At 45.0% G+C, this 26,538-nt stretch overlaps 1 protein-coding gene across 4 annotated transcripts in view; it reads right to left on the bottom strand.

Annotated features, from left to right (window-relative positions):
• The window catches only part of STAC (SH3 and cysteine rich domain), a 112,468-nt gene that overhangs the window by 41,279 nt on the left and 44,651 nt on the right, over positions 1-26,538 (bottom strand). For all 4 annotated transcript variants that reach the window (XM_061127746.1, XM_061127748.1, XM_061127747.1 and 1 more), the window contains exons 3-5: positions 5,780-5,880; positions 4,211-4,292; positions 2,959-3,074 (exon numbers count right to left, since the gene is read on the bottom strand). In XM_061127746.1, coding sequence (XP_060983729.1) covers positions 2,959-3,074; positions 4,211-4,292; positions 5,780-5,880 — 299 coding nt within the window. The remainder of the gene's footprint in view (positions 1-2,958; positions 3,075-4,210; positions 4,293-5,779; positions 5,881-26,538) is intronic.

Raw genomic sequence — 26,538 nt, 5'->3', positions numbered from 1 at the left:
AGAATCTGCCTGCAATCTGGGAGACCTGGGTTTGATCCGTGGGTCGGGAAGATCCCCTGGAGGAGGAAATGGTTATTCACTCCAGTATTCTCACCTGGAGAATCCCCTGGACAGAGGAGTCTGGCAGGCTAGAATCCATGGGGTCACAAAGAGTTGGACACGACTGGGCAACTAACACTTTCACTTTTTTTTTCATAGTCATTATTTAGGTTACAGAAATAACAACAACAATAATAAAGCAGCACTCTAAATAGCTAATTATAACCAATCATCTACCGCCTGCTCTTTTTAAGTACTTTATATGAACTGTCTCATTTATGCTTCACAATAATTCTATGATAGATCTATTTTTCAGATAGGAATCTGAAGCCCAGAGGGAACTCAACTCGAAGTCTCAGAGTTCCTAAGTGGTAGAGCTGGGGTTAGACCTCTGGTATTGTCTCCAGAGACCATGCTCTTTTTTAAAACAGAGTTGATCTACAGTATTATGTTAGTTTCAGGTATACAACATAAAACTTCAGTATTTTTTGCAGATTATACTCCATTAAAGGTTATTTCAAGATAATGGTTATAATTCCCTGTGCTATACAGTATATCCTAACTGCTTATCTACTTGATAATTGTTTGTATCTGTCGATCCCATAGGCCTAATTTGTCCCTCTCCCCTTTGGGAACTATAAATTTGCTTTTATATCTGTGAGTCTGTTTCTGTTTTGCATATACATTCATCTGTATTATTTTTTAGATTGCACATATAAGTGATTATCATACAGTATTGGTCGTTCTCTGACTTATTTCACTAAGCATAACATCCTCTAGATTCATCTCCTAAGCACTGGGAGATGCTTATTTTTGCTTATTTTCTTATTATTTTTTGGTCATAATACATGGCATGTGGGGTCTTAGTTCCCCAACCAAGGATCAAACCTGCGCCCTCTGTAGTAGAAGCACAGAGTCCTAACCACTGGACCATCAGAAAAGCCCCTCACCTCTCTAAAAGAGGAATTCAGGGGGCCTTAGAAGAGAGTCACATACTTTTAAAACAATTTACATCTCACTAGAGAGGAACAAGTCGGCCTTCCTAGCTCTTCTCATCAGCTCTAAAGTCCTATAGTGCTGCCTGTCTGAGACTGATGTCTTGTTACAGTTTAGCTTTAAGATTTGTTTCAGCCATTCTTCCTTTCACGACACATCAGAAAGAAGAAAAAAATAAATGTCACAGGGTCTCTAAGTCACTTGGACCCTTCTCTGCAGCTCACTGTTTCTGAACAAAAGTTGCTATGATGATGTTAGTTTAATCTCATAAAACTGAAGGTCATTCCTAAACGAGCTAACCAACTCTTAGAAAGTTTTTGTATTTGGTTTCTGCTGGCTTTCCCAAAGCCATCAAGCTTTTTATATTCTACAGCGTTTGAAAGCACATGAGAGGAAACCTAATAATTTAGAAACAGCCAGGCAGCCACTTCCCGACAATGTAAAGCAAATGCCTCTATAGCCCTGGAAGAAAAGAAACCTTTGCTACGTGGGAATATGTTTGCTTCAGGACATAACAACACTGCCAGAATGGCAAGAGGCTGAAGTTCATTACCACTGACCCTGCAGGAAGGAAGCGAAGTCATTTTAAAGGAGCGATCAATTGTTTCTGTTTGCTTCCACCAAGGCAAGTTGGGCTCCAGGGAAAGAGTGAAGTGACAGATATTTAAGCACAATTTGATTTGTCTTTGTCTCCCTGCAGCTCTCAGAACGATGCCTTCACAGAACAAAATTCCAGGAAATATTTACCAGTGGAACCAGTGCCAGGAAGTATAAGCGGACTATGATGAACCAACAAGTTACTGACATACAGAAAACTATGCTTTTTTGCCCCTAAAACCAGTCTGTAGGGTCAAGACACAGACACAAAAGCAGCCTGGACATCCCTCAAGTGTGCCTGTGATGTTCCTCTTGCTCCAAACACCAGTCACAAATGCAGAGGTGAAAACGTTCACTGCCTCCTGCCGAGTGGTCCCTGGGATGTCTCTGTGCTAAAACTAGCTAACCAACTAGTTAGTTGAGCTAGTTCCTGCGAGCTCAGAACCGCAGGAGTGGACGCTGCTGCTGAGGTGAGCAGGTCAGACCTATCTCTGAAGTGCCTTCTCTCTGCTACAGAGCTGGGTGGCATCTTGGGGCATTCACAAAAATTCTGGTTAGGACAGCCAGAGAGGATGATGATACCAGGTCACAGAGATGCACAGAACACTCATTTTTAGGTCAGGTCAAACGAAGGAGATTCCCTGGTGGCTCAGATGGTAGTAAAGACTCTGCCTGCAATTCAATCCCTGGGTGGGGAAGATCTCCTGGAGAATGGAATGCCAACCCACTCCAGTATTCTTGCCTGGAGAATCCCATGGACAGAGGAGCCTGGAGGGCTAGTCTATGGGCTCATAAAGAGTCAGACACTACTGAGTGACTTCACTACTGCTATTACTAAGTGTGGGAGAGGTGCCGGGGTGTGGGTGATGTGACCCGTGGACAGAAACACCCCGTGCCTCTGGGGAGGGCAGTGTTCATGTGAAAGAAATCAAAGGGTGGATCTTGCTTTAAAGAGAAAGGACTGAGAACATGTGAGAAAGGGCTGTATTCTTGAACCGGGATGCAGCTGGAAGGAGAACAGGACACAGCTGGGACATTCCAGCTTCTGCCCTTGTTTGGGTCAAACCTTTCTACGTGTTGGCAGATACGCTGTCTAATGGAGGGGGGGAGGTACACGGGGGTCAGGATTATGAGGCCAAGAGTGTGGTCTCTGAGGATCTCTGGGGGCCGGCCACAGAACGTTACCCTTCAGTGCCCCAAGGCACTTGGAGCCCCCTTTGGAGGCCTCGTGACTCCCGCGACTCCCCCCCTGACGCCTCTGTGGTGCTCCAGGCCTGCCCTGCCTGGGACCACGGCAGGTTACCCGAGGGAGGAGGAGGCAATCACCGAGGTTCTGTGAGGCGAGTCGGAGCCGCTGCCCGAGCTGCTCTTCTTTGTCCTCTGGGCCAGCGAGGTGCCGAAGCGGAGGGTCTCATACACAGGGTCCACCTTATTGCCGCAGGCTGCGACAGAAGAGAAAGCTCATCTGAGACAGGGTTCCCTCAAGTCACAGTCGGGGACACAGCCGACCATCGACCACACCTCCTCTCCTGGGTTAACGACACCAGAAGTAAGTTCTACACAACGCACCCGCTAACCCCTGGGAGACCCCTGGGGAAGTGAGGCTTCTGTGGTCAAGTATCCTTGGGGATGTGCACCTCCCCCCCATGATTGTGCCAATTTTCCGGCACCCTCCACTGCACTCAGCGCTCTCTGCTCCCGAACGTTCCCTGACTGGCTGGTTCTCCTCTTTGTTATCCATCCCCAGGGCTCCAATGCCAAGGTTCTTCCCAGAGACCGGCTTTATTTCCTCTAGCGAAAGGCTCTGCTTGCCAAGGTACAAAACCTCGTGACACAAAGCCGGCAGGAGGAGGCAAGTGTTTGGAAAGAAAGTCACATTACTAGGCTTCCTGAATTTCTAATTAAAAGCTTTCTAGTTTGTAAATTTCTAGGTTAAAACTTGTTCCCCCTGCCTCCACCAAAAGGCAAACATAAATGTAGAGATTTTCAGAAAGAAAGAAAACATAGAAGTAAACTGAAAGATACTGCTGAGGAATACATTCAAGCCAGAAATATCTGTAAGACATTATTTGTCCTCATTAAAGAATAACTGATATTCACTGAGTTCCTTTCAAGCATTGGTCTTACGATGTATCTCTGTGTATTTTCACATACAGAAAATTATGAAAAGCAGCCATTGCAGTTTTCAGAGTACAGGGTCCAGCAGGTTGAGTTACTTGCTCAGATACACATCTGGCCGGTGGGGGAACTGGGCTCTGACCCAGGTCTATGGGAAGCCATGATTCACACTGCTTCCACTCTGCCATGGTGCTGAGAGCTGGCACAGCATGTCAGCAGCCTTTGGGACCTGGGTGTCTCTCAAGTTTCATCAGGGCAAGGAGAAAAACTTCAGGGGAATTTGGTCCACCTTCAGTTTCCCCTCCAGCAAAACAAATGACCATAACCCAGTTAGCCACTGAATGAATGCACTCCGTCCTGCCCCCTGCCACCCCTGTGGCCCTGGGACCCGGGAGGAGAGCAGGCCTCAGCTTGGATGTTGCTGCTCAACCCAACGCAACCCAGCAAGGTCTCAACTCACCAATGGGCATAACTTCTTTAATGCAGCCAAACTGTTCATGAATGAGCAAGGGGGAGCTGTAGTAACGCCGAAACCCCTTTGGCTGGGGAGAGAGAATGGGAAAGAAAAGGGTTCAGTGTCACTGCTGAGATGGAGGCAACCACTTGAGAACTCTGAAAATGAAACCAGTTGGCTTCTCTAGGGACGCCTCCCTGTCGCCCTTTAAGATGCTGACATGGCCTCTAATTTCTCCCTGGGGTGGGGGCGGGGAGGTACAGCTGTCAATAAGCAAGCCCCACTCCCCCCACCCCTGCCCTCCCGTCCTGCCTCTCCTCTGCACGCGGCCTGCTGCCACCTCCTTTCTGCTGGGCTCCTTATCGCCTAGGATACAAATGGACCCTCGTGCATTCTCTCACCACGTGGTCTATCACACTCATTCAAAGGCCTGGGCGTGGGCAAGTGGACCTCACAGGGAGACCTCAAGTCCCTTGTATGTCTGATGAGCTCTGAGGTCCAGATCCCATTCTGTTTCCCGGACCTCTCACCCATGGTCTCTACCCTGGCTTGTGGGAATCACCGTGGGAGGAGGAGGAGGAGGTGGGGGGGGGGGGAGGGGGAGCGAGCAAGTGAGGCGGGGGTTTTGGAGAAGAGGGTATTGCCAGTCAAGAGTACAGAGAGGAACTCTAAGAATCGTGGCTTCACCCCAGACTCAAAAAGGAATGTCAGGGCCCTGCCCCTACAAGAATCCCAGAACCCTCTCCAACGTTCCTGGCAAGCGTTCCTCCGGTGAACACTGCTGGGGACGTGGGTGGCAGGAACTCTCACTAACCCGGGATGGAGGACCTTAGTGGCATTATCTCTGGTTGTTAAGACATGGAACCTACTGATCCTAGGTGCTTTCCCTGGAGCCATAGAGAACAACAGAATTCTTCCGTGAGCCAGATCTTAAGTTTTTCTGAATCAGCTATCATGACCTAAGTGTCTCTAGGGCAGACCTTCTTGGTCCCTTATAGTAACAGAATTCTTTGGCCATCCTCGTTTCAAATATTTTCAAAAGTGTTCTGGGTGGCTTTCTATCATTGTGTAGCACCAGTAGGGAAGCCCACTCCTGAGATGAGACAATCAGCCAGCATGGGCCAGGCTGAGGCTCCCTCTCTGGGTTTGGCCATCATGATCCATGATAGTAGTGTAGATTTTTACTACTCCACTTCTGTGGAGTGGTTATTCTCCATCCCATTCTTGATATCCTCTGAGCTGTCAGCCCATTGAACTGGGGCTGAGGAGGTTCCTGGGATGCCTAACTTTTACTTTCAAAACCTGGACAGTCCTGGGATGTGGGACTTGAGGGCTAACACTGACAAAGTCCTGACCCAAGACAAGCTGTCCACTTTACTAAAGACCCTGAGTTTTTTCTACACACAGAACTTGCACCTCTTCGGTTGAAAAAGCTCCTCCTCACTCAATCCTACTAGGAAGCCAAGCTGGCCAGCCAGAGACTGGGGCGGGGTGGGGCGGTGCTTCCTGACTTCATCAGGCAGGCAAGTGCCCCGAGCAGGGGTTCCGGGGCACACTCTGGGCACGAGCCCTTACCAGCTTGCCCATGCACCGCTGGGGCGCCAGGCCATCCATGCACTTGTGGTGGACGCTCATCTTACAGGCCTTGCAACGCAGTCCATGCTTAGCGTTCGTTCCTGTTGGATATACGGCGAGATTTGGTTAGGACACAACGTACTTTCCCAGACACTTGTATGAATTCTTTCCTGTGACTTGTACAAAGCTTTCAAAATGGACAAACTATTATGGCGCATTCTTTACCTTCTTCCCTACTTTCTATGCAAAGTATCAGTTCTGGTTTCCCTTCGCTCCTTTCCTGTTCATTTCTCCAGGAAACCTCAATCTTCTCTGCTTTCATCACTCATTCAATTCAAACTCGCAAATCCCACTTTCTTGGCTCTTCACATGGGTCACATTTCTGCTCTTTTATGTACCTCACTAAGTAGCCCAAGTCCAGACATTCTGTCCATTTACCTGAATTCCTATCACAGAGTCTGAACTCTTGGGCAAACTCTCTGGAAAATACCCAATACAGGGGGAACAGTGTGGTCTGTGTGATGTCAGGGCTGAAGATGCTCTGAAGTGGGGAGAGAGAGAGCTCGATCAGACACCAGCCCTGGCCTCGGGGAGGAGGAAGGGCAGTGGGTGGCAATTAAACCACCTCTGCAGCGAGTCACTTAAGTGTCCTGGGACAGGGTGTCGTAGCACGGTGAGAAGGAAGAAAGCAGAAGAGGGGAGGACAGGAGAGAGGCACCCAGGGAACTGTGCTGCTGCCCCAGGCCCATGGCAGCAGTGCTGGAACGGCACGGGGAGGACAGACCAGGGCGCTGGATGTGGCAGCTTCAGGAAGGTGGGGGCGGAGCTGGGTACCTCATTTGTTGTTTTAGAAAGTGGCTAGAAGGAGACAAGGAGAGGATGTTAAAATGGGCTGTGTTGTGTCTCCACTGAGTCCAGGACAGAGGACACAGATGGCACAAGAGGTGCTATCTGCTCTGATTTATTAAAGGGAAATAGGTGCTTGGCTTCCAGGCGGGCCTTAAAAATTTGGTGCCGAAATGCATTTCACAGCTAAGTGACCGAGCAATTCAATCCTATTAGGAAAGAGGAAGGGAAGTGGGAGACTGGAGGGAGCACTTCTTTGCAGAGCTGTTTGGGCATTAAGGGTTTTATCCCTAAAACGATCCTTCTCTACATAATGAGAAGAATGTGGTGCTTTCTCCTCTGTCTCCTCCTACTGAGGGGGTTTGGAGGAGATTTGGCCGTAGGGCTGTGGCCACACCCTTGGGAGAGTATACAGGTGAGAGATACGGGTGACCGGTGGTCCTGGCATCCTGTCCGGGAGACATAGCCATAGAGGCGAGGCCTGCACCCTAAAAGCTTGTCAGCAAGGGGATGTGTGAATACCTCCTGTGGACCACGCTGAATGCTGCCTGAGAAGACCAGCTAGAAAGGCAAAGGGCCTCCCTCAACAGGAATTAGTATGTCCATGTACTGTGACCCAGGAGCCCACAGGTCTCCCTCTGCATGTCGTAGTTGGCAGGCAGGTCTGGTGGCTCAGACAGTAAAGAATCTGCCTGCCATCGGGAGGCCTGGGTTTGATCCCCGAGTCAGGAAGATCCCCCGGAGGAGGGCATGGCAACCCATTCCAGTATTCTTGCCTGGAGAATCCCATGGACAGAGAAGCCTGTCCAAAGTGAGGAGAGTTTGAGATACGTAAGATCCACCTCCACCTGCACCTCCTCATCCAAACCACCACCATCCCTTGTCTGGATGGTGACTGAACTGTCTTTACCTGTTTTTATGTTCCTGACTGAACTGCCTTTATCTATTTTTATGTTCCTCCCTGGTGTGTAGAAAGGCCAGACAAACGTACTCAAATCCCCTTCTCCCTGCTTAACTGTCTCTCAGGAGGTTCTCCCTGCCTTTCTGATGTTATACAAAATGCTTACCATCATGGCAAGACTTTGTACGATTTGGTGGGAACCTTCACCAGAGTATAGCTACATGGCTTTCTTCAAGTTCCTTAAATGCACAAGCTCTTGAATCTCCGGGAGTCTTTACACATGCTGCCCTGTGTGTGTGGAACACTGTGCCTGTCCCTCCTCACTTGTGTCACTGATCCTCATCCTTAGGGTGGCTTGGCATTTCTTCAATGAAGGCTTCTTAGAACACTCCCCTTTCCCTGTCTAAATTATATTTTTTCCTATTAGTCTTTTCATGGCACTCTGTTGTTATCTTTCACAGTATTTATCACAATTATTACTTATTTGAGTTTTTTTTTTTCCATCTGAACTATGAACTCAGTGAGGCTAAGGCTATTTGCCACTATATACCAGCTCTGGGTTCGGTGCCCAATAAACATGCATTAAAGAAATTAATGAACAAACTCTGTATTTTATCATCAGTCACACATGTGCTGAAATCAGTAGTGACTGATTCACATAATTAATTGAAATGGTTTTACTGATGGTGTGAAAAGCATTTGGAGACCACCTATTTCACAGATGAGAAGCTTGAGGGTTCAAGCAGTAGAGTGACTTGCCTCGGGTTCGAGGAAGTCCTGCTTAGTTTCAGTCTTTCTTGACTTGATCCAGACATTTCCTCCTTTTATTTGATTGTTTCACTGACAAGAGGATGCACTTGGGGATGTGGTAAGTCTCTTTAGTCATGTCTGACTATTTGTGACCCCATGGACTATAACCCACCAGGCTGCTCTGTCCATGGATTTCCCAGGCAAGAATACTGGAGTGGGTTGCCTGCTCTTCTCCAGGGGATCTTCCTGACCCAGGGATGGAACCCACATCTCTTATGCCTCCTGCATTGGCAGGCAGGTTCTTTACCACTAGAGCACTTGGGGATAACGAAATGATAAAATAAGGAACTATGAGAACCTGACATTCAGCTAACAAAATCAACAAGAAAACCCTTGACAGAAGAAAGTCCTAGAAACTCTTCAGGAGGTATTACCTGAAAATCCCATCCTGAAGGCACATTGAACAAAAAAGTGTTTGCTATTACAAACACAGAAAGTTGAAGTGACATATAAACGCACCATAAATTACTGGATATGTTTGTTTGTTCACAAATACTAGTTGGACAGTCTCTTTTTCACTTTGACAATAAGCACTTACTTGAAAGACTGCAATGCCTTCAAAAGACTGGACTTTGAAAGCAGTAACTTAATTTTTGTTTTCAAATTGGAGAATGCTATTTGTGCCCTATGTGAGAATGTAACTAAAAGCTTCAAAGAGGAAAGTTATTTCACTGTGTGCCGGACTCTGAAATAGAGCCATTATATATTAAGGTATATTTTCCTTCAGACTTGAACACTGTAATTTCAGTTTTCCTTGTTTGTTCTAACACACTCCACTGTATGAGTCAGATCACTAGCAATTATTCGGTTTTAGGTGTTCCAATTTCTACTGTGTAATAACAAGAGTGATTGAGGAGGAAAGCTTGTATTCTGTGACTTAGAGAATAGTTCAAAGGAATAATTTACCTCCCAGCAGTGGCATTAGTTTACTGTAGCAAGATAGGGAGAAGCTACGATCTAACTTGTTTTATTACCAGCAACCTCCATCACAAAGGCATCACTGAACATGACCCTTATGCCTCAGTAGGGTGGGAAAAGTATGGTTTTAAATGTGAATCCCTCATTCAGGCTCTTTAAACTAACATTCTTGGAGCCCCAGCTGTCTTATCGTCAAATGGAAACAGTACTAACTACTATCAGGGTTGCTAATAGTAAGAGCATCATAATACATACAAAGGGGATAACATGGGTTTACATACTTAGAAACATAAAAGTATAAGTGGATTTTGAGTAAGCATGGTGGACAAGTCACAGGAGTTTCCTACTTACTCATACCAAAACTCCATTCAAATTAGCAAGGAAAAAAAGATGATATAGACCCCCAATAATAGGATTATCATATCAGAAGGAGTTGCAAGGGTATAAGAAAGTTCGACATACTTTTGGAAGACAGCAACTGGAGGTACTGTAAGAAGTTTAGCAGAAGAGATGAAGATTGGATTTCTCAATAGCAACTTGGAAACTAGACGATCACAGAGCTTTAAAAACTGTGGAATTTCAAATATCTGAGAGAAAATAATTTCTAACCTAGAATTTTATACCCAGTCAAATTACCAACAGGTATGAAGGTAGCATAAACACATATTCAGATTTTCAAGGAATTAAAACTATATACTTTTCACGTACTCTTCCTTAGAATACTAGTGAAGAATATGCCTTAACAAGATGAAGAAATAAATCAAGAAAGAGGAAAATATCAGACTCAGTGTGCAACACAAGAACCACGTAGAGGAGAGATAAATGATGTGCATACATGACAACACTATAATAGCCCTAAACAGGAGCCATGGATGATATGAGGCTAGGGGGAAAATTAAACTTAAATGTTTATGGAGCTTTTAAAGATTTGGGTATCTTAATAGATATGGGATTTGATAGGTATATGGGGGCATATAAAAAAACAATTACAGGTGTATGAAAAGTCAAGGAAATGATAAAGGCAACTTTCAATTTGAGTCAACATAAAACCTGTGTAAGAAAAGAAATGTAATAGTACCATGCTTGAATCAGATGTTAGCAACAGGGACTTACCTAGGGAACCAGTGGTTAAGAATCCTGCCAATGCAGGGAACATGGGTTCGATCCCTGGTCCGGGAAGATCCCACATGCCCTGGGCAACTAAATCCACGAGCCACAACTACTGAGCCCGTGCACTCTGAAGCCTGTGCTCCGCAATCAGAGAGGTCACCACAGCGAGACACCTGAGTGCTGAAACTAGAGAGTAGCTTCTGCTCACCCCAAATAGAGAAAAGCCCTTGCAGAATGAAGACTCAGTACAGCCAAAAATAAATAAATAGCTTTTTAAAAACTTAAAAAAAGAAGTTAGTAGCAGTCATAAAAAAAGCATAAAGTGACCAGTTAACGGCAAATTGTGATATAACTACTTGGGAAGGTGAGAGAGCAAGGGAGCAGCCAAGATTGTGATATCACCTTTATGAGGAGGTGAGCGCGAGAAAGACAGGAATAGGCAGGCGTGTTGGAGGGTGAGAGCTGAATCCTCATCCTCTACAGCAGGAAGCCAAGACGCATTTGATTTGTCAATAAGGATTAGTAGTACTGGAAGCACAGGATTTAAGATATTGACGTAAAGGCCAGAAGCAACTGTTAAAGAAGATGAAAGTGGTTGCCTTTCAGAAGCAAGATGATATAGTTTCCATTGTAGTATTTTCAGTACCATCTTTAAACTAGTCTCCTATACTACTGTAACAAAAAGCAAAAGTTGAAGATGCTGGAAACTGGGACAGGTCAGCCCCTTGGAATGAAGTGGTCCTTGGAACATGGAGACATAGGGAGGATATGGGGCCAGCACATCAGTTCTTCCCTGGGATGTGAACTTCTAGGATAAATCTAAGATAGCTCTATGAGTTACAGCTGAAAATTGTTAAGAATGTGAACTATGATATTAAGATGGATTTTGGAATGGATCAATGCAAACAAGTACAACACTGATTAATTGTTGGGCACCGAGCTGTTTTAGGAGCCTAGTATCATTTGCCACTATGGATAAGTGAGCTGTCCATAGAAAACCAAGTGCTGAAGCTCCAGTGAACGAAGATGTTTATACAGAGATGTTGGGAGAAAATACTGAAGGGGTTTTCTGAATGCAAATAACTGAAATAACTACAGTGGATGACTTTTGGCTTTTAAAAAGCCTCACAAGGCTTTTTAAAAGAAATGATATTGATTACAGACATCTAAGAAACAATTGACAGGCTCATTTTGATAAGATTTTTCCATCAAGGCACTGCTTAACACTTGGTTGAATTTCATATATTAGTAGTATCAGAGTTAAAGATAAAACTGTGGTTGCACTTGAGGTCACTCACCTAGAGAAATAATATGGAGAATGAGTAAGAAAAGAAAGGTATAAGAAAATAAATGTAATCATAGTCAGTACTTAATTTAGCAGTGAACAATAGTTGTAATTGTTACCGATAATATTTACTTCCAGACAGTACAACCATAGAATCACTTCTACAATTTGTTTGAAAAAATTAATATAAGTTAGACATTAGGAAAGATACTTTATGGGACTTCCCTAGTGGCCCACTGGTTAAGAATTTATCTTGTAATGCAGGGGATGTGGGTCTGATCCCTGGTCAGGAAACTAAGACCCTTCATGCTGCGGAGCAACTCAGCCTGTTTGCTGCAGCTACTGAGCCCGAGTGCCATAATTAGAGAGTGTGCATGCAGCCAAAATAAATAAATATTAAAAACAGAAAGATACTTTACTGTGATTTGTGAAAAAAACTAAGAATATTGAAATATATATTATATATCTATGAGTATCTAGAAAAAGATACATAAATATTTCTTGGATTATATATAAAAGATTCAAAGGTACATATAGATGAGATAGTTCAAGATGTTCCAGGTCCCTGTTCTTATCGGTTTAGCTGTTGGACTCCCCCCAGCCTCGGGCAGGACAGGCCAGGGGTAGGACAGGAGAATGCAGCAATCAGGTGACTGTCGGCATCCAATGTGCAGTCTCCGAAGACCAGAAGGCTGGATCACAGAACGGCCTCTGAGCCAGAGACATGAGAGCACAAGCCGTGGGCGAGTTTTCGGTGCCTGGGCAGACCACAGGCATTTAAGGCTAGGGACTAGCAAACAGTAGTAAAGATGGCAGAGTTAGTATTTTTAAAGTAACAGTGGTAACCAAACCTCTGCTGGGTAATAATAGCTGGTAATATAATGCAGCTAGCATTATTCACGGGCCGTTTGCCTTTGCATAAACACTAACACAAGAAACGAATCAGAATTCCTTAGGATCCCCTCTGTGAGGGGACCCCTGCCGACGCTCTTTGCTTCGTTTTCAGCAGGCCCCACCCTGATGCCCTCCTCAGTTTTACCAGATCACTTGTGGCTCCTGGCCAGCGTGGCCGGATCGTGGCACTCGAGGGCTGCTCACATGCCTCCTCTGCCTTTCTTGTTCAATTGCTAAACAGCGTCTCATTTTCTTGAAGCCCTTTTAAGGATTTTTCAAAGCCTCCTGCACACACATTCTCCCTGCTTCCACTGCCTCAGGACCCACGCTCTCCTCTGTCCCCTCATCGTTGCCAGGTACCTTTCACAAGGGGCCCTTGATATGGAGTATCTGCCTCTAGAACCCCTGTGGCCAGGAGAAACCTTGGCACAAAGAAGATTATTGCCCACTAGAAATGATCAGTCTTTTCAGACCAGGGCCAGAGAAGCACCCAGGCTGAGAAAATGCTGAGGCTCCACTGACCATGTTATGGAAGGAGCAAGGGGCCTTCTGTGGCCCCTGGTCCCTGTGGGTTTGTGTAACTGTCGGGGTCTAGTTGCCTGCAGATCTTTACTGCCTGGGCTTCACCTGGTTGGCCTGTTTTTCATGCCAATATTCCCGTGTGACTGCATCCTGGTTTGCTGGGATCTAGAACTCTCCAAGCTTCTGGACCCTACAATCCAGGCCAGATACTGTTTCACCCGATGCTTGCCTGACCTAGGAAGAGGGCTGAAAGTCGATTCTGGGAAATCACCCCTTCCATCTCTACCAATGGCTCTTCAAACCCTCCCCAAAGCAGTTGCTGACAACTACCTGGACCTGTCCTCGTGGTGTGGTATACTTGAAAGAGCTGGAGCTTTGGCATTAGGACAATATAGCTTAAACTGCCCCCAAACTTTGGGTATCACTCAATAGTTAGAAAGTTTTCTGATTGGGGGGGGGAAGCAGGAAATTTTTCCCATCATAGTTGAACTCTAGTCATGAGACCTTGATTAAAAATAACCCATGCTATCTCTCCCCTACCATGAGTTCAACTGAACAAGATGGTTTCCAAGTTTTCCGGGAAATTCACTAATGTTGACTTGAAATACCATTAAGCAAGCAGGAAGGATCATTAAAAATATGAAGCCCCCTGGGCCACCTTTCCTTGCAGACTATATTCCCCACTCCCTGACACATTACATCTTTTCCAACTCCTTCCTTGCTTAAAAAAATTAATGGCATTCATTGTTTATAAATGCCTCTGTTGATCTTTCCTATTTCGGTTCCTGACTGCTAGTGGAAAAACTCTCCCCACTTCTCCCGGCCCTCACCCGCACTGAGCTTCAAAAATAGCAGCGGGAGTTGGGACGGTTCAGGGCTTTTTGTTTCGAGTCAGTAGCCTTTGCCCTCCGGGTCACCGGTTCATGGCCTAACACCACGGCCAGCAAACTTTCCTTCTGTTACATGTGTGTGGCTTGAAGTTTTGAGGCCTGTCTTCCTGAATGATCACTTTCTCATGACCATCTGGAACACCCCTGACCTCGGTATTAATGATCTCTGCTGCTGTCTTCTCTTTCTCTTCTCTGAGGTCTGCAGTTTTCACAGTCTCGTTGTCTTTCTTCAAAACTTTTCTTTCAGCTTAGGGCTCAAGAATTTGTATTTATCCTCAGTTTTCCCAAGAATGGATTGGCTAATCTCTGATATACCCCCCTCTCCATCCCCAAGGTGCCTGCTATTAAGCTCAACTGTTCATACAAACAGATATATCTAACCATAATGAATAATTTTTGAGTTTTATACTCCATAAAGAACATTCACTTGTATCAATTTATTTATCAGTAAATTCCATGAAGTAGGTATTGTTATTTTTAATCTCATTTGTAAGACACTGGGATTAAAAGATCCTCAACACTGCTAACTGAGAAATGCAAATCAAAATGACAATGAGGGGATTTCCTTCATGCTCCAATGGTTAACACTCCACATTCTCAGTGCAGGGGGCCCAGATTCGATCCTTGGTCAGGGAACTGGATCCCCAAAGCTACAACTAAGAGTTCTCAGGCTATAACTAAAAGATCCCAGTATGCCACAACTAAGACTAAATAAATATGAAAGAAACCACAATGAGATATCATCTCACACTGGCCAGAGTGGCTATCATAACAAAGTCTACAAATAATAGATGCTGGAGATGACGTGCAGAAGAAGGAACCCTCCTACACTGGTCATGGAAATGTAAATTGGTAAAGTCATTATGGAGAACAGAATGGAGGTTCCTTTAAAAACTAAAAACAGAGCTACCATGATTGAGCAATCCCACTCCTGGTCATATGTCCAGAGAAAAACAATTCAAAAAGACACATACACCCCAGCATTCATTGCAGCACTATTTACAATAGCCAGGACATGAAAGCAACTTAAGTGTCCATTGGCAGATAAATGGATAAAGAAGATGTGGTACATATAGACAATGGAATATTACTCAGCCATAATAAAGAATGAAATAGTGCCATTTGCAGCAACATGTATAGACCTAGAGATGGTCATACCAAGTGAAGAAAGCCAGACAGAGAAAGACAAATACCATACAATATGGCTTATATGTGAAATCAAAAGACTGTTACAAATGAACTTGTGTACAAAACAGAAATAGACTCAAAAACATAGAAAATAAATGTATAGTTAACCAGAGGAGCCACGGCCTGGATAAACTAGGAGTTTGGGATTAAAATATACACCCACCACTATATATAAAATAGATAAACAAGAAGAATCTACTGTACAACACAAGGAACTATACTCAATATCTTATAATAATCTATAATAGAATAGAATGTAAAAAGAGAATATATATTTCTGCATATGACTAAATCACTTTGCTCTACACCTGAAACTAACGTAAGACTGTAAATCAACTGTATTTCAATAAAAATTTTTAAAAAGACACTGGGATTGAGGGAAGGTAAATTAATTGTCCAAGGTCACTCGATCTACCAAAGGCAGAGCAAAATGCAAATACCCATCCTGACCTCTCTGCACCATTGTGCCTCTCTGCTGGATCTGTCTTGAAGCTCTGTGTTTTGAATCTGCTTGCAATGACCCACTTTCAGGTGTTCACTAGGGCCAGTGATGATGACTGTCAGGGCACTGGACAAAGTTTCACTTCTATAAATCTGATGGTACAGAGCCCTTATTTCTTTGCCTCTGTCAGCTACTGGAGGATTTAGAATAAGCATCAAGCTAAGGACTTGAGTACAATTCTTTGGGCAATCAGGTAGGGCAAGCATTCCTAAGAAAAGCAGGAATTCGAAGGCAGTCTGCTTTCAGAAGAGGGTTGGCAGCGGTGTAAAGGGAATGAGGTGGTGGAAATGGATACGAGAACATAGTTTAGGGAGTGCCTGAAACAGCTCAGGTGAGGTGTGCTGAAGCCTGGACTGGGGCCGGAGCAGCGGGACCAGAGGAAGGACCTGGCCGTGGAAAAGTCAGAGGCGAACTGACTGAGCGTTCTGCTCATGGCTGGGTTCCTAGAGAGAGGGGTTAGGAGGAATCAAAGATGGCCTTGAGGTTCTGGGTGCTATGAGCCCCAGCAGAAGAGGCCAGCAGTAAAGCAGCAGGTTTTTCGGGGGCAGGCGATGCTGTGGGAAGATGTAGGCATTTCCACATCCACACGGCATCTGGGCAACAGAGTTCTGGTAGCTGAAGTGAGAGACCAGCGCTTGGGAGGGAGGCTGGCCAGCAGCAACACACACCTCCAGGCTGGCAGGACAGGAAAGCAGGGATCCCTGGATCTCACTGTTCGCTAACTGGGGGGCACCACTGTTTCGGGCACTGTCTCACTGAATCTCTATGCCACATCTGTCAGAGAGGTATTTCTATTTCTATTTCTAAAATGAGGAAATGGATGCTCAGAAAACATTCCGTGAAATCTCCTTCCCAAAGAGGTCTGTCAGGGTGATCTCACCCAAAGGGACAGAGTCCTTCTGGGTCAAACTCAGGCTGGTTTCTGTCTCTGGTTACAGTCAGTCATTCTCGTCACTTATCCTTATGGCCTTATGGAGCTTGGATATTAGATTATAAGGGATCAGAATGAAGCAGATGTCAACTCTTGAAACCATGTTCCTGCCATGTTAATGGAAACTCACATTTCCCTGACTGGAGGCGAAGTGTGTGTGTGTGTGGTGTGCACACAAGCATACAGGTATATACGTGCACACTCCTGTGCTTGCCTGCTGTCACACTGTTGGGGCAAGGAGTACAGGGCAGCTATAAGCTTCTGGGTTTTCTTTCCAGGTAAGCTTAGCACATGATAGAATAATCTATGCTTTGTTTTTCCCGGTTCAGCAACCAGTGTCTGCATCACAGTGCGTAAGAAAAGCGTAAGAAAGTGTTGGTCACTCAGTTGTGTCCGACTCTTTTTGGCCCATGGACTGTGGCCCGCCAGGCTCCTCTGTCCATGGAATTCTCCAGCTAAGATTGCTGGAGTGGGTTGCCATTCCCTTCTCTAGGGAATTTTTCCACCCAGGGATTGAACCTGGGTCTCCTGCCTGGCAGGCAGATTCATTACCATCTGAACCACCAGCGAAGCCAGTGCGTAGGTGTCTCCCACAGACACACACACACATACACACCTGCTGGATGCTTTGAGCCCCAGACACACACGAAGGGCTGTCCTATTTTCTTTCACTGCTGGCCCAGTTCTGTCATTTATGTGGTATCCCTGTGGCTGTGCAAGCAAAGGGACCTTTCTAAAATAGGTCAGTGGAGCATTCCTGCCCTACATGCATCTTCCAACAGGTCTCTGTCCCACGTCTGTAACAGGAGATGGCCTGTCCCTGGAGATCCCTAGCTTCCAAACACAGAATTAATCATGGGTCCCTTCTACATATGTCTGTCATGACTTGGTCTTAACTTCAAGCAGGAAAGCATAACTCAGCAACATTACAGCCAGGAAAACGTTTTGCAGCTGCAAGTTTAGAAAATGCTTAAAGTGAATCCAGAATGCACTGTCTACTTTCTGTCTCCTCAACTCCACCTTGACTAATTTCTCCCCTTTCCTTCTGCCCTAGGCAGCTTTTTAATTTCTTGGCAGGTGGGACAAGGAGAAAATAAATGAAGCACAGAAGGTCTCAGGAGAACATGGAAGTGTATATATTCAGAATCTATTGGTTATGGTATTACTAAGTAGCATCTAGCTGGTGACCTGGACCTGAAGGGAATAACTAAAAATATAATAAAAGACCACCTTGAATTAGCATCCTCCCCCATCTGGCCAGTTATTTATGCAGTGAAAACACTCTCCTATATTGTCATTTCTCTCCACTAAGGTATGATCTTGAAGGGCTCCTGAAGTGCATATCTCTTCTTTGGAGCACAACAAAATTATTTCTGTGAAAATCACTTCAATGTCGTGACTCTAGAAATCACCAAAACACTTGCAAACATCATGATGATTTAAGAGGAACAGTCTCTTTCCTCTGGCTACCTTTTATTTTTCACATTTTCCTCCCAAATTCGACCATTTAAGACTTTGGTCAATTACTAGCAAAATGAACAGTTCACAGGAATGAAGTCTTGCATGTTCTTTCTTACACTGCGAGGATATAGCAGCAGTGCCTGGCAACTTGTGGAATCTTTATGCATATAAAGATCCATCACCACACGGTCCCTTTTTTTAACCATCGTGAGATGTTTAAGGACAGCGCGGGAGGCAGTGTCCATGTCATCCTAATGTCACAACATGTGTACCTTTAGAAAAACAATTTTAGACATAGAGTGGAAGTGTGGCCAACAGCACTGAGATGAACCAAACTCTAACGGTTTCTTTGGGTCCTGACTTCCCCAAACTGGTCCCCCCAACAGGATTCAGATGTTCTCCCATCAGTGATGTGGCTTTAGGACATCCCAGGCTGATGCCCCTGGATGGGAGTGAGAGGGTGGGATGGCCCCGGAAGGCAGGCATCATGAGGCCTCTTAAACCCAGCCTGCCCACTGGACACAGCAGGATCTGCACGGAAAGAGGCCAGCAGGTCTTCAGCTGGAAGAGTAAACGGCTCCTCCTCACTTCTTCCAGTTTCTACATAATCCCAGTCCCTTCCCCTTGGGTACCTCCCAGTCTCCTCACTTGAACTTATGAAGGTGTCAGACATTAGCACTGGGCTGGTACACAACTGGCGCTCAATGTTTGACGGATCTATAGCTATTGAGATTACCCACAGTTCTACCTTTTTAATGGTGAACATTTTTGTGTGCAATAAAATTAATCATAATCATAATTCTGATGATAATAGTTATCAATGGCTGATCATCCATTTATCTGTTCATTCATTCAACAAATTCACATTGAACACCTGTTACAGGCTGGGTGCCAGGCTGAGTGCCAAGGCTGCCACGGCAAACATGGTGCATCACGAGAAGCACCCCACCCTCCAGAATATGCACAGTGACATCTGCTATTCACCTTGTCTGTGTGACAGCATTCATTAAGGATTATATTATACTAAACAGAAAACAACTGCAGACAGCATCATCTTTTAGCTGATAATAAAATACAAGAGAATCAGATACTATGATAAAGGAGTCAAAAGAAGGAATAAAAAAACCCTGGAAGAATGCATAGGAAATATAGGAGAGCAAACAATGTCCATAATCAAAATCTTTATTAGAAGAAGTGACGGTCAAAACTAACGGTACAGATGATTTAGTTACTATCACAGAGCAGCAGTTCTAAGATCTCTGGATTTCATGCACTGAAGTAGAAGAGGAGAGTGTGCAAATAGCATCAGCGAGAGCAGCGTGGACACAGGGGACAGAGATGCAGAACAGCCTGAGGGACACTGAGTGGAAACCATGGGAATTCCTGGAGTGGACTCTGCTCACCATTTTGCCCCAGTCTGCGAGAGGTTCATCAGCTAAGCAAGGGGGCCCATGGCAATAACCTCCCTTATGCCCCTTATACTTATATCCTCTGGAAAAATATTACTGAACAACTGAGAAACAAAAATAAGAGCTGAAGAATGGAGACATTATGTAAGAACAGAGCTGGTGGTAAATACTAGAATCAGTTAAACCTGGAAATGTCTAAATCAATGTACAAATTTTGTTATAAAAAGGTGTATATATCTTAAGATTTATTCTCAATCAAATGTCTGAATTGCAAAATATTGGAATAACAATAAAATTCTAGATTGGTAAGAGTGTTGTACTTATTTACAAAAACAAGAAGTTGAAATACTATTGCTGGAGGGTGGGAGTTGTGATTAAAACCTCAGTAGGCTTATTTGGAACAATAGAGCAGTAAAAATACCATATTCTCACTTTTTAATAAATCAAAATCCAATTATGTTTATTTTCAAAAGAAGCACATAGAACACATGACAAAAAAAGGTTTGAAATTACAGGTTGATAGAGGTGTATCAGGCAAATATAAAAAACTTAAGTGGAGGCATTAATAGTGAAATTCATGACAGAAGTATTCAGAACACTTGCTGACATAAATCACAACAAGATTTTTTTTTGACCCACCTTCTAGAGCAATGAAAATAAAAACAAAAATAAATAAATGGGATCTAATTAAACTTGAAAGCTTTTGCACAGCAAAGGAAACCATAAACAAGATGAAAAGACAACCTTCGGAATGGGAGGAAATATTTGCAAATGAAGCAACTGACAAGGGATTAATCTCCAAAATATAGAAACAACTCATGCAGCTCAGTATAAAAAAACAAACAACCCAATCAAAAACTGGGTGGAAGATCTAAATAGACATTTCTCCAAAGAAGACATGCAGATGTCAAGAGGCACATGAAAAGATGCTCAATATCACTAATTATTAGAGAAATGTAAGACAAAACTATAATGAGGTACCACCTTACACTGGTCAGAATGACCATCAAGAAAAAAATCTACAAACAATAAATGCCGGAGAGGGTGTGAAAAGGGAACCTTCCTACACTGTTAGTGGGAATGTAAACTGATACACTCACTATAGAGAACAGTATGGAGGTCCCTTAAAAAACTAAAAATAGAACTGCATATGACCCAGCAATTCCACTCCTAGGCATATCTGGAGAAAACCATAATTCTAAAAGACACATGCATCCTAATGTTCACTGCATCACTATTTAAAATAGCCAGGACATGGAAGCAACCTAAATGTCCATCAACAGAGGAATGGATAAAGAAGATGTAGTATAGTACATAATGAAATATTATGCCATAAAATATGGCATAATGAAATATCAGCCATAAAAAGGAAAAAAAACTGTGCCATTTGCAGAGATATGGATGGACCTACAGACTGTCATACAGTGAAGTCAGAGAAAAATGAGTATCACATATTAAGGCATATATGTGGAATCTAGAAAAACGGTACGGACAAACCTATCTGCAAAGCAGAAATAGAGACAGAGACATAGAGAATAAGTGTACGGACACCAAGGGGGAGAGGTGGGATGAACTGGGAGACTGGGATTGACATATATACCCTACTATGTACAAAACAGAAATCTAATGAGAACCTACTACACAGCACAGGGAACTCTACTGAATGCTCTGCGGTGACTTAAACGGGAAGAAAATCCACCAAAGGGGGAATATATGTACACGTATCGCTGAATCACGTGGCTATACAGTAGAAACTAAGACGACACTGGAAAGCAACTAAACATCAATAAAAAATTTAAGAGTTCAATGGAATTGGATGTCATTTCATTTGGCTACGGATACAAGTCACAATGAAGGAATCCCTGCGATGACCATTTGTGTGCGGGGTAACTTCACATTAAAATACAGAACACAAAGGAGAAATGAAGAGAACATTGTCAGATGAGAAAATAGGGCTTCTTGTGCCCAGCTTCCTTTTGGGCACAGTGGAGACCTGATATACCCGGGGAGCAGCTCTCAAACGATTAGGGAGTTTTCCATGCTCTTCTGTTTCTGTTGGTTGGCATTTAAGGCTGATGACGTTTCTGCCCACTCATTCACTGCTCTTTTTAAAGTACTCACTATGAGCCAGGTGTGTGCTGTGCTGGCTGCTGTGGGAACAGGCACCGACATCAGACCAGATCATGCCTTAAAAAACATCAAAAATAGTTCTGGGAAGAAGGTATCCAGCAGTAAACAGAACGGAGTCTCTTGGGAAAACCTCCTTAATTGATGGGATGGACTCACGCAATGAGTTAGTTATTCTAATAGTACATATTGACTTGTTCAAGCCTTTAATTCCAATGAGATGCAGATTACCACAAGGAACTTCAATGCTCTCCTGAAATGAGTCATTGCAGACTGTTCAGTGTAAAGACAGAGTGCCCTAGATGGAATACATCTAGTAGTAGGTGCCCAGTGAAGATGAGTCCCCAACACTAACTCCCACTGCTAGGATCTAAGGATGGCAAGGGTGGATTGTTTTCATAGAGAAAGCATTTCCTTCTAACCAAGTACAAGAGGATTCTCCTAGTCTAAGACTGGGTGCTGAGTCCTGATGACTCAAAGGATGTGGCGTCCAGCATTGGGGCTGGTAAACACACCTGACTGCCTACTTCTCTCATGTCTCCATGAAAAGTTGGCTTGACCATCTGTGGTTTGCATAGGTAACAACATTTCTGGGACGGAGGTGATCAAAAAGGCTAGTCACGTCCTGGAGGCAAGATTAGATTAGTAGGGGGCAGGTCAGCAGGGGAGGAGCAGTCTCAGGTGTCAAGTCCAACACTGGCAGTATGATGGAGTAAATGAGTCAAGGAAATGGGCAGAGAAAGAGATGGGCAGGGAATGAGACTGCGGTACTGGTCTACTTTTATTGCCACTCTCCTGTGGCAAATGTTCAGCCTTTCCAGCTTTCAGGCCAGGCAGCCGGGGAGGCACACACGTGAGACCTTGGAAACCCAGCTCTGCATGTCTGTTCCAAGTTAGAAATTCTCAACAGTGAGGATGCTGGATTCTGTTAAATAAATGTCCGTCAGCTAGAAACTACACAAGTGGGATTTGATTTTTCTTGGTCATCATTAATGTCACCCTCGGTTCTCAGCTGAAAGGAAAAAAAAAAAAACACCTGCTTTAATAAGTTCCCTGGAATGCCATTCTAGGGGGTTAACAGCAGGTGGTTTTCCCTTAGAATTTAGAATATGAAGATGACCTGTGGCCTGAAGAAAACAAAGCTTCAGTTGATTATGTACAGACTCTGTAGAGGCTTATGTCTCTGTAGAAACTCTGTAGGTTTGCAGAGTAAAGAAACAGGCAGCACTTCCCTGGTGGTCCATTGGTTAAGAATCCACCTGCCAATGCAGGGACACTGGTTCAGTCCCTGGACTGGGAAAATTCCACATTTTGTGGAGCAGCTAAGCCCGAGGGCCGCAACTACTGAGCCCACGCTCTAGAGCTCATGAGCCACGACTACTGAGCCCACGAGCCCCAGAGCTCGTGCTCTGCAACAAGAGAAGCCACTGCAATGAGAAACCCATGTACCGCCACGAAGATCCAGTGCAGCCAAAAATAAAAATAAATAAACGGATAGAAATGAAAAGAAATGAAAAGGGGAAGGTCAGTCAGCTGTGCTCTCTCACAGATCACGAGTCCTGTGCAGTGTTTCGGGAAGGATGACGCCCACCAGCCTCCGCTTCACCTAACCCCTCGCCTCTCCTTGCCTCCTTCCCGTGCCGTCTCTCCTCACCCATCCCCTTCGACCTCACGTCGCCTCTCTAATCCCTTTTCTCCATTCAGAGAAGGAGCTTCTATTTGCTTTATGTGGTTTTCATCTCTGAAAAGAGCAGTGTGCCTTGTTGATTGTTTTTAATCTCTTTCTTAAGATAAAAAGGCAGTTACACTATACATTTAATTCCAGAAGAGAAAAGGAGCGTGAGAGTCTCTTTAACACAAAGCATTTTGGGGAGTGTGATTTTTCAAAATAGAACCTTTCCAAACTGTGTCTGTACTTGAGGTGTACCTGGAATCCTCCTTAGGGTTAAGGAATGTTACATTCCTCAGAGATGAATTCATTTCCGTTACTTGTTTTAAAAAGACATGGGCTGTTTGTCTTTTCACACTTGTCACAATGAGATGGAAAATTGAGACTCATGATCACCTATTTAAAGGTTATGAATAGCACTGCCTTGAAAAGGCCTGGTGGAAATCTGTGTGGAAACTGAAAGTGAAGCGTTGGATTCCAAAGCGGGGAAGGCAGACACGAAAACCAAGTTGCAGACCAAACTGCCTCAGAGTTCTGAGCATGAGAGATGATGAACAACCTACCCCACCTCCCTGACCCTCCATCCAAACCCCTGCCACGGAAACAGTCAGGAGCCAGGCATCACTTCCAGATGCAGAAGGGACATGGAAGGTGGTTCAGCTCCAAGACTCAGCAGTGTCTCCCAGACAAGCAAGGCTCCGTGATGCAGAGCCATCCTAAGCCTGGTGATGGGCTGGATTATTAACATTTTTCACCCTGTCCTCTGCCAGGTGGCTCTGCTGTCCCTGCTGCTAGGGGCAGAGTGTCTTCTCCATTCATAGACAAGGGTTTGACCCACATTCTGGTGGAGTGTCCGCAGAAGTCAAAGGGCACGACCTCCAACCCAAGGTCCTAGGGAGCTTTGTACAGTTCCACTTGTCTTTGCCATCAGAAGGACGTGGCTTGACCAGACCCATGCATCCAAGGACAGGGTGAGAGACAAGGAAGAGACAGAAGACGCGATAACTGAGCTGAGTCTGGATCAGCCGAACCCCAGCAGATCTGAAGATGCTGCTGCTGCTGCCGCTGAGTCGCTTCAGTCGCATCCGACTCTGCGCGACCCCATAGACGGCAGCCCACCAGGCTCCCCCGTCCCTGGGATTCTCCAGGCAAGAACACTGGAGTGGGTTGCCATTTCCTTCTGCAATGCCTGAAGATTCTAAGTAATAGTAAAAGGAAGCTGGAATCTTAAAGCAGTTGTGACACTTTTTCCGGAAATCCTTGACTGACGCAAAGCACTGTTGCTAACCGCGGCTTGTTGGAAGGAGGAACACGAATAACGAAAGTGACTAGAAAATGAGAGTGTGGTTACGTGAGGGTTTTCTGAGGGTGAGGACAGGCCTGTGTGTGCGGCTGCAAGAGGGGCTGACGTTGCTCCCCGTTTTGAATCACCCCTCCCCCTTAACTGGGTCTTGGTGAAGGGCACCACTCAACTTGGTCCTGGCCATGTTGGAAACCACTGATATGTGCATGGCTGATGACAGACACTGAACTCTCTGGGAAGCGGCAAACATTCCAAATCTCATTTCAAAGAATATCAGACAGTTAAGTAGGGGGCCTACTTTAAGACAATCTACACCTGGGAGAAGTTAAAACTACTTGCTACTCAGAAGGTAAACCCTTCAGTTACCAGTCAGTTACATCAGTTACACGGTTATCTCGTCCCTGAAATTTATTTGCCTTTTAGCTTTACCCCTGGTTCCCAACTCTTCCCTCTAAAGCCATAGAAAGTGAGTCTCTTGACTTTTCCAATACAGGATTTTAAAACACCGTTGCACACCCAAAGTCTTTTCCAAATCAAACTCCCAGAGTTTCCTCACAATCTTATCCTGGCATGCACTCACCACTCTGATCACTTTCTTCTAGATGCCTGCTCACTTGTTCACATCCCTCACAAAATAGGAAATGCAGAATCATAGACAATCTTTAGGGCGCACAAAAAACACGGTTGTGCTAAGTTGCTTCAGTGGTGACCGACTCTTTGCAACCCTATGGCCTGTAGCCCTCCAGGCTCCTCTGTCCAGGGGATTCTCTAGACAGGAATACTGGAGTGTGTTGTCATGCCCTCCTCCAGGGGATCTTCCTGACCCAAGGATTGAACTCGCATGACTGGTATCAGAGCCAGGATGGAAAGGAATCAACAGAGGCCAGTCCTGTGATCTTTAGCTCAGGCTTTCTTCCATTGCTGTGGTGGGTACTGCTGATGCCCTGCCCAGATACTCTTTCCTGGGTGTGAACAGGCAGAACAATGGCCTCCCAAAGATGTCCATGTCCTAATCCCCAGAGGTTGGATGATTACGTTATGTGGCAAGAGGAACTCAAGGGTGCAAGTGGAAGTAAGGCTGCTAATCAGGTGACTCTGAGATGGGAAGGTCATGCTGGTTTATTCAGGTAGGTCCAGTATAATCACAAGGGTCCTTGGGAAAGGGGAGAGTCAGGACCAAAGAGATGGCGGTGTGACCTGCCATGGCCCTGCTCCACTGCACTGAAGATGACAAGCGGCCACAAGCCACGGTGCACGTAGCCGCTAGAAGCTGGAAAAGACGAGAACACAGATTCTTCCCTACAGCCTCCAGAAAGGACTGCAGCTCTTTGCACACCTTGATTTCAGTCCCATGAGACTCACTGTGGCCTTCTGATCTCCAGAACTAGAAGATGATAAAACTATTGTTTTAAATTACCAAGTTTGTAGTGACTTGTTTTAGTAGTAAAACCCCACTAATACACCAGTGGTATCCCTGCTGGCTGGTCAGAGCTCACAGCTGTCCCTTTTCTCGAGAGAACTGCCTTCAGCAGAGCACGAACCACTTTGCTCAGGGGTTTGAAATGACCTCCATCATGGGAGGAGAAGGGAAGCCCACTGATACCAAAGGCTGGCCTTGAGGAAGGACCAACTGCTGAAACTCATGCTCCAGCGCTCCCGCAAGATCCACCTAAGACCACGTCCTAGTTTAGTCCCTTCCTTGCCCATCGGTTTCCATTTCCCCTTCTTGTCCTCTCAATAGATCACGGGCATGTGAGTCCCTGTCTCAGCTCTGTTTCTGGGGAATCCGGCCTAAGACAACTATCATGCTCAGAAGAGACTCTGGGCACTTAAGGGGAAACTGCGGGCTGGGAAAGGTGGGTGTCAGGGCTGAGGAGCTGGAAGGCGAGAGGAACAACATGTCAGGGTCACATGGGGCCCTGGCTCCCAGCTCGGGAATCAGGCTCTTGATCTTAAAGTATTCTTGTCTCAAGCCTTGGCCAGCCCAGTGCCA

Source organism: Dama dama, chromosome 24, assembly GCF_033118175.1.
Source record: "Dama dama isolate Ldn47 chromosome 24, ASM3311817v1, whole genome shotgun sequence".
NCBI lineage: Eukaryota > Metazoa > Chordata > Mammalia > Artiodactyla > Cervidae > Dama > Dama dama.
Note: the sequence above shows the minus strand (reverse complement) of the source record. Positions and strands in the feature narration are given on the sequence as shown.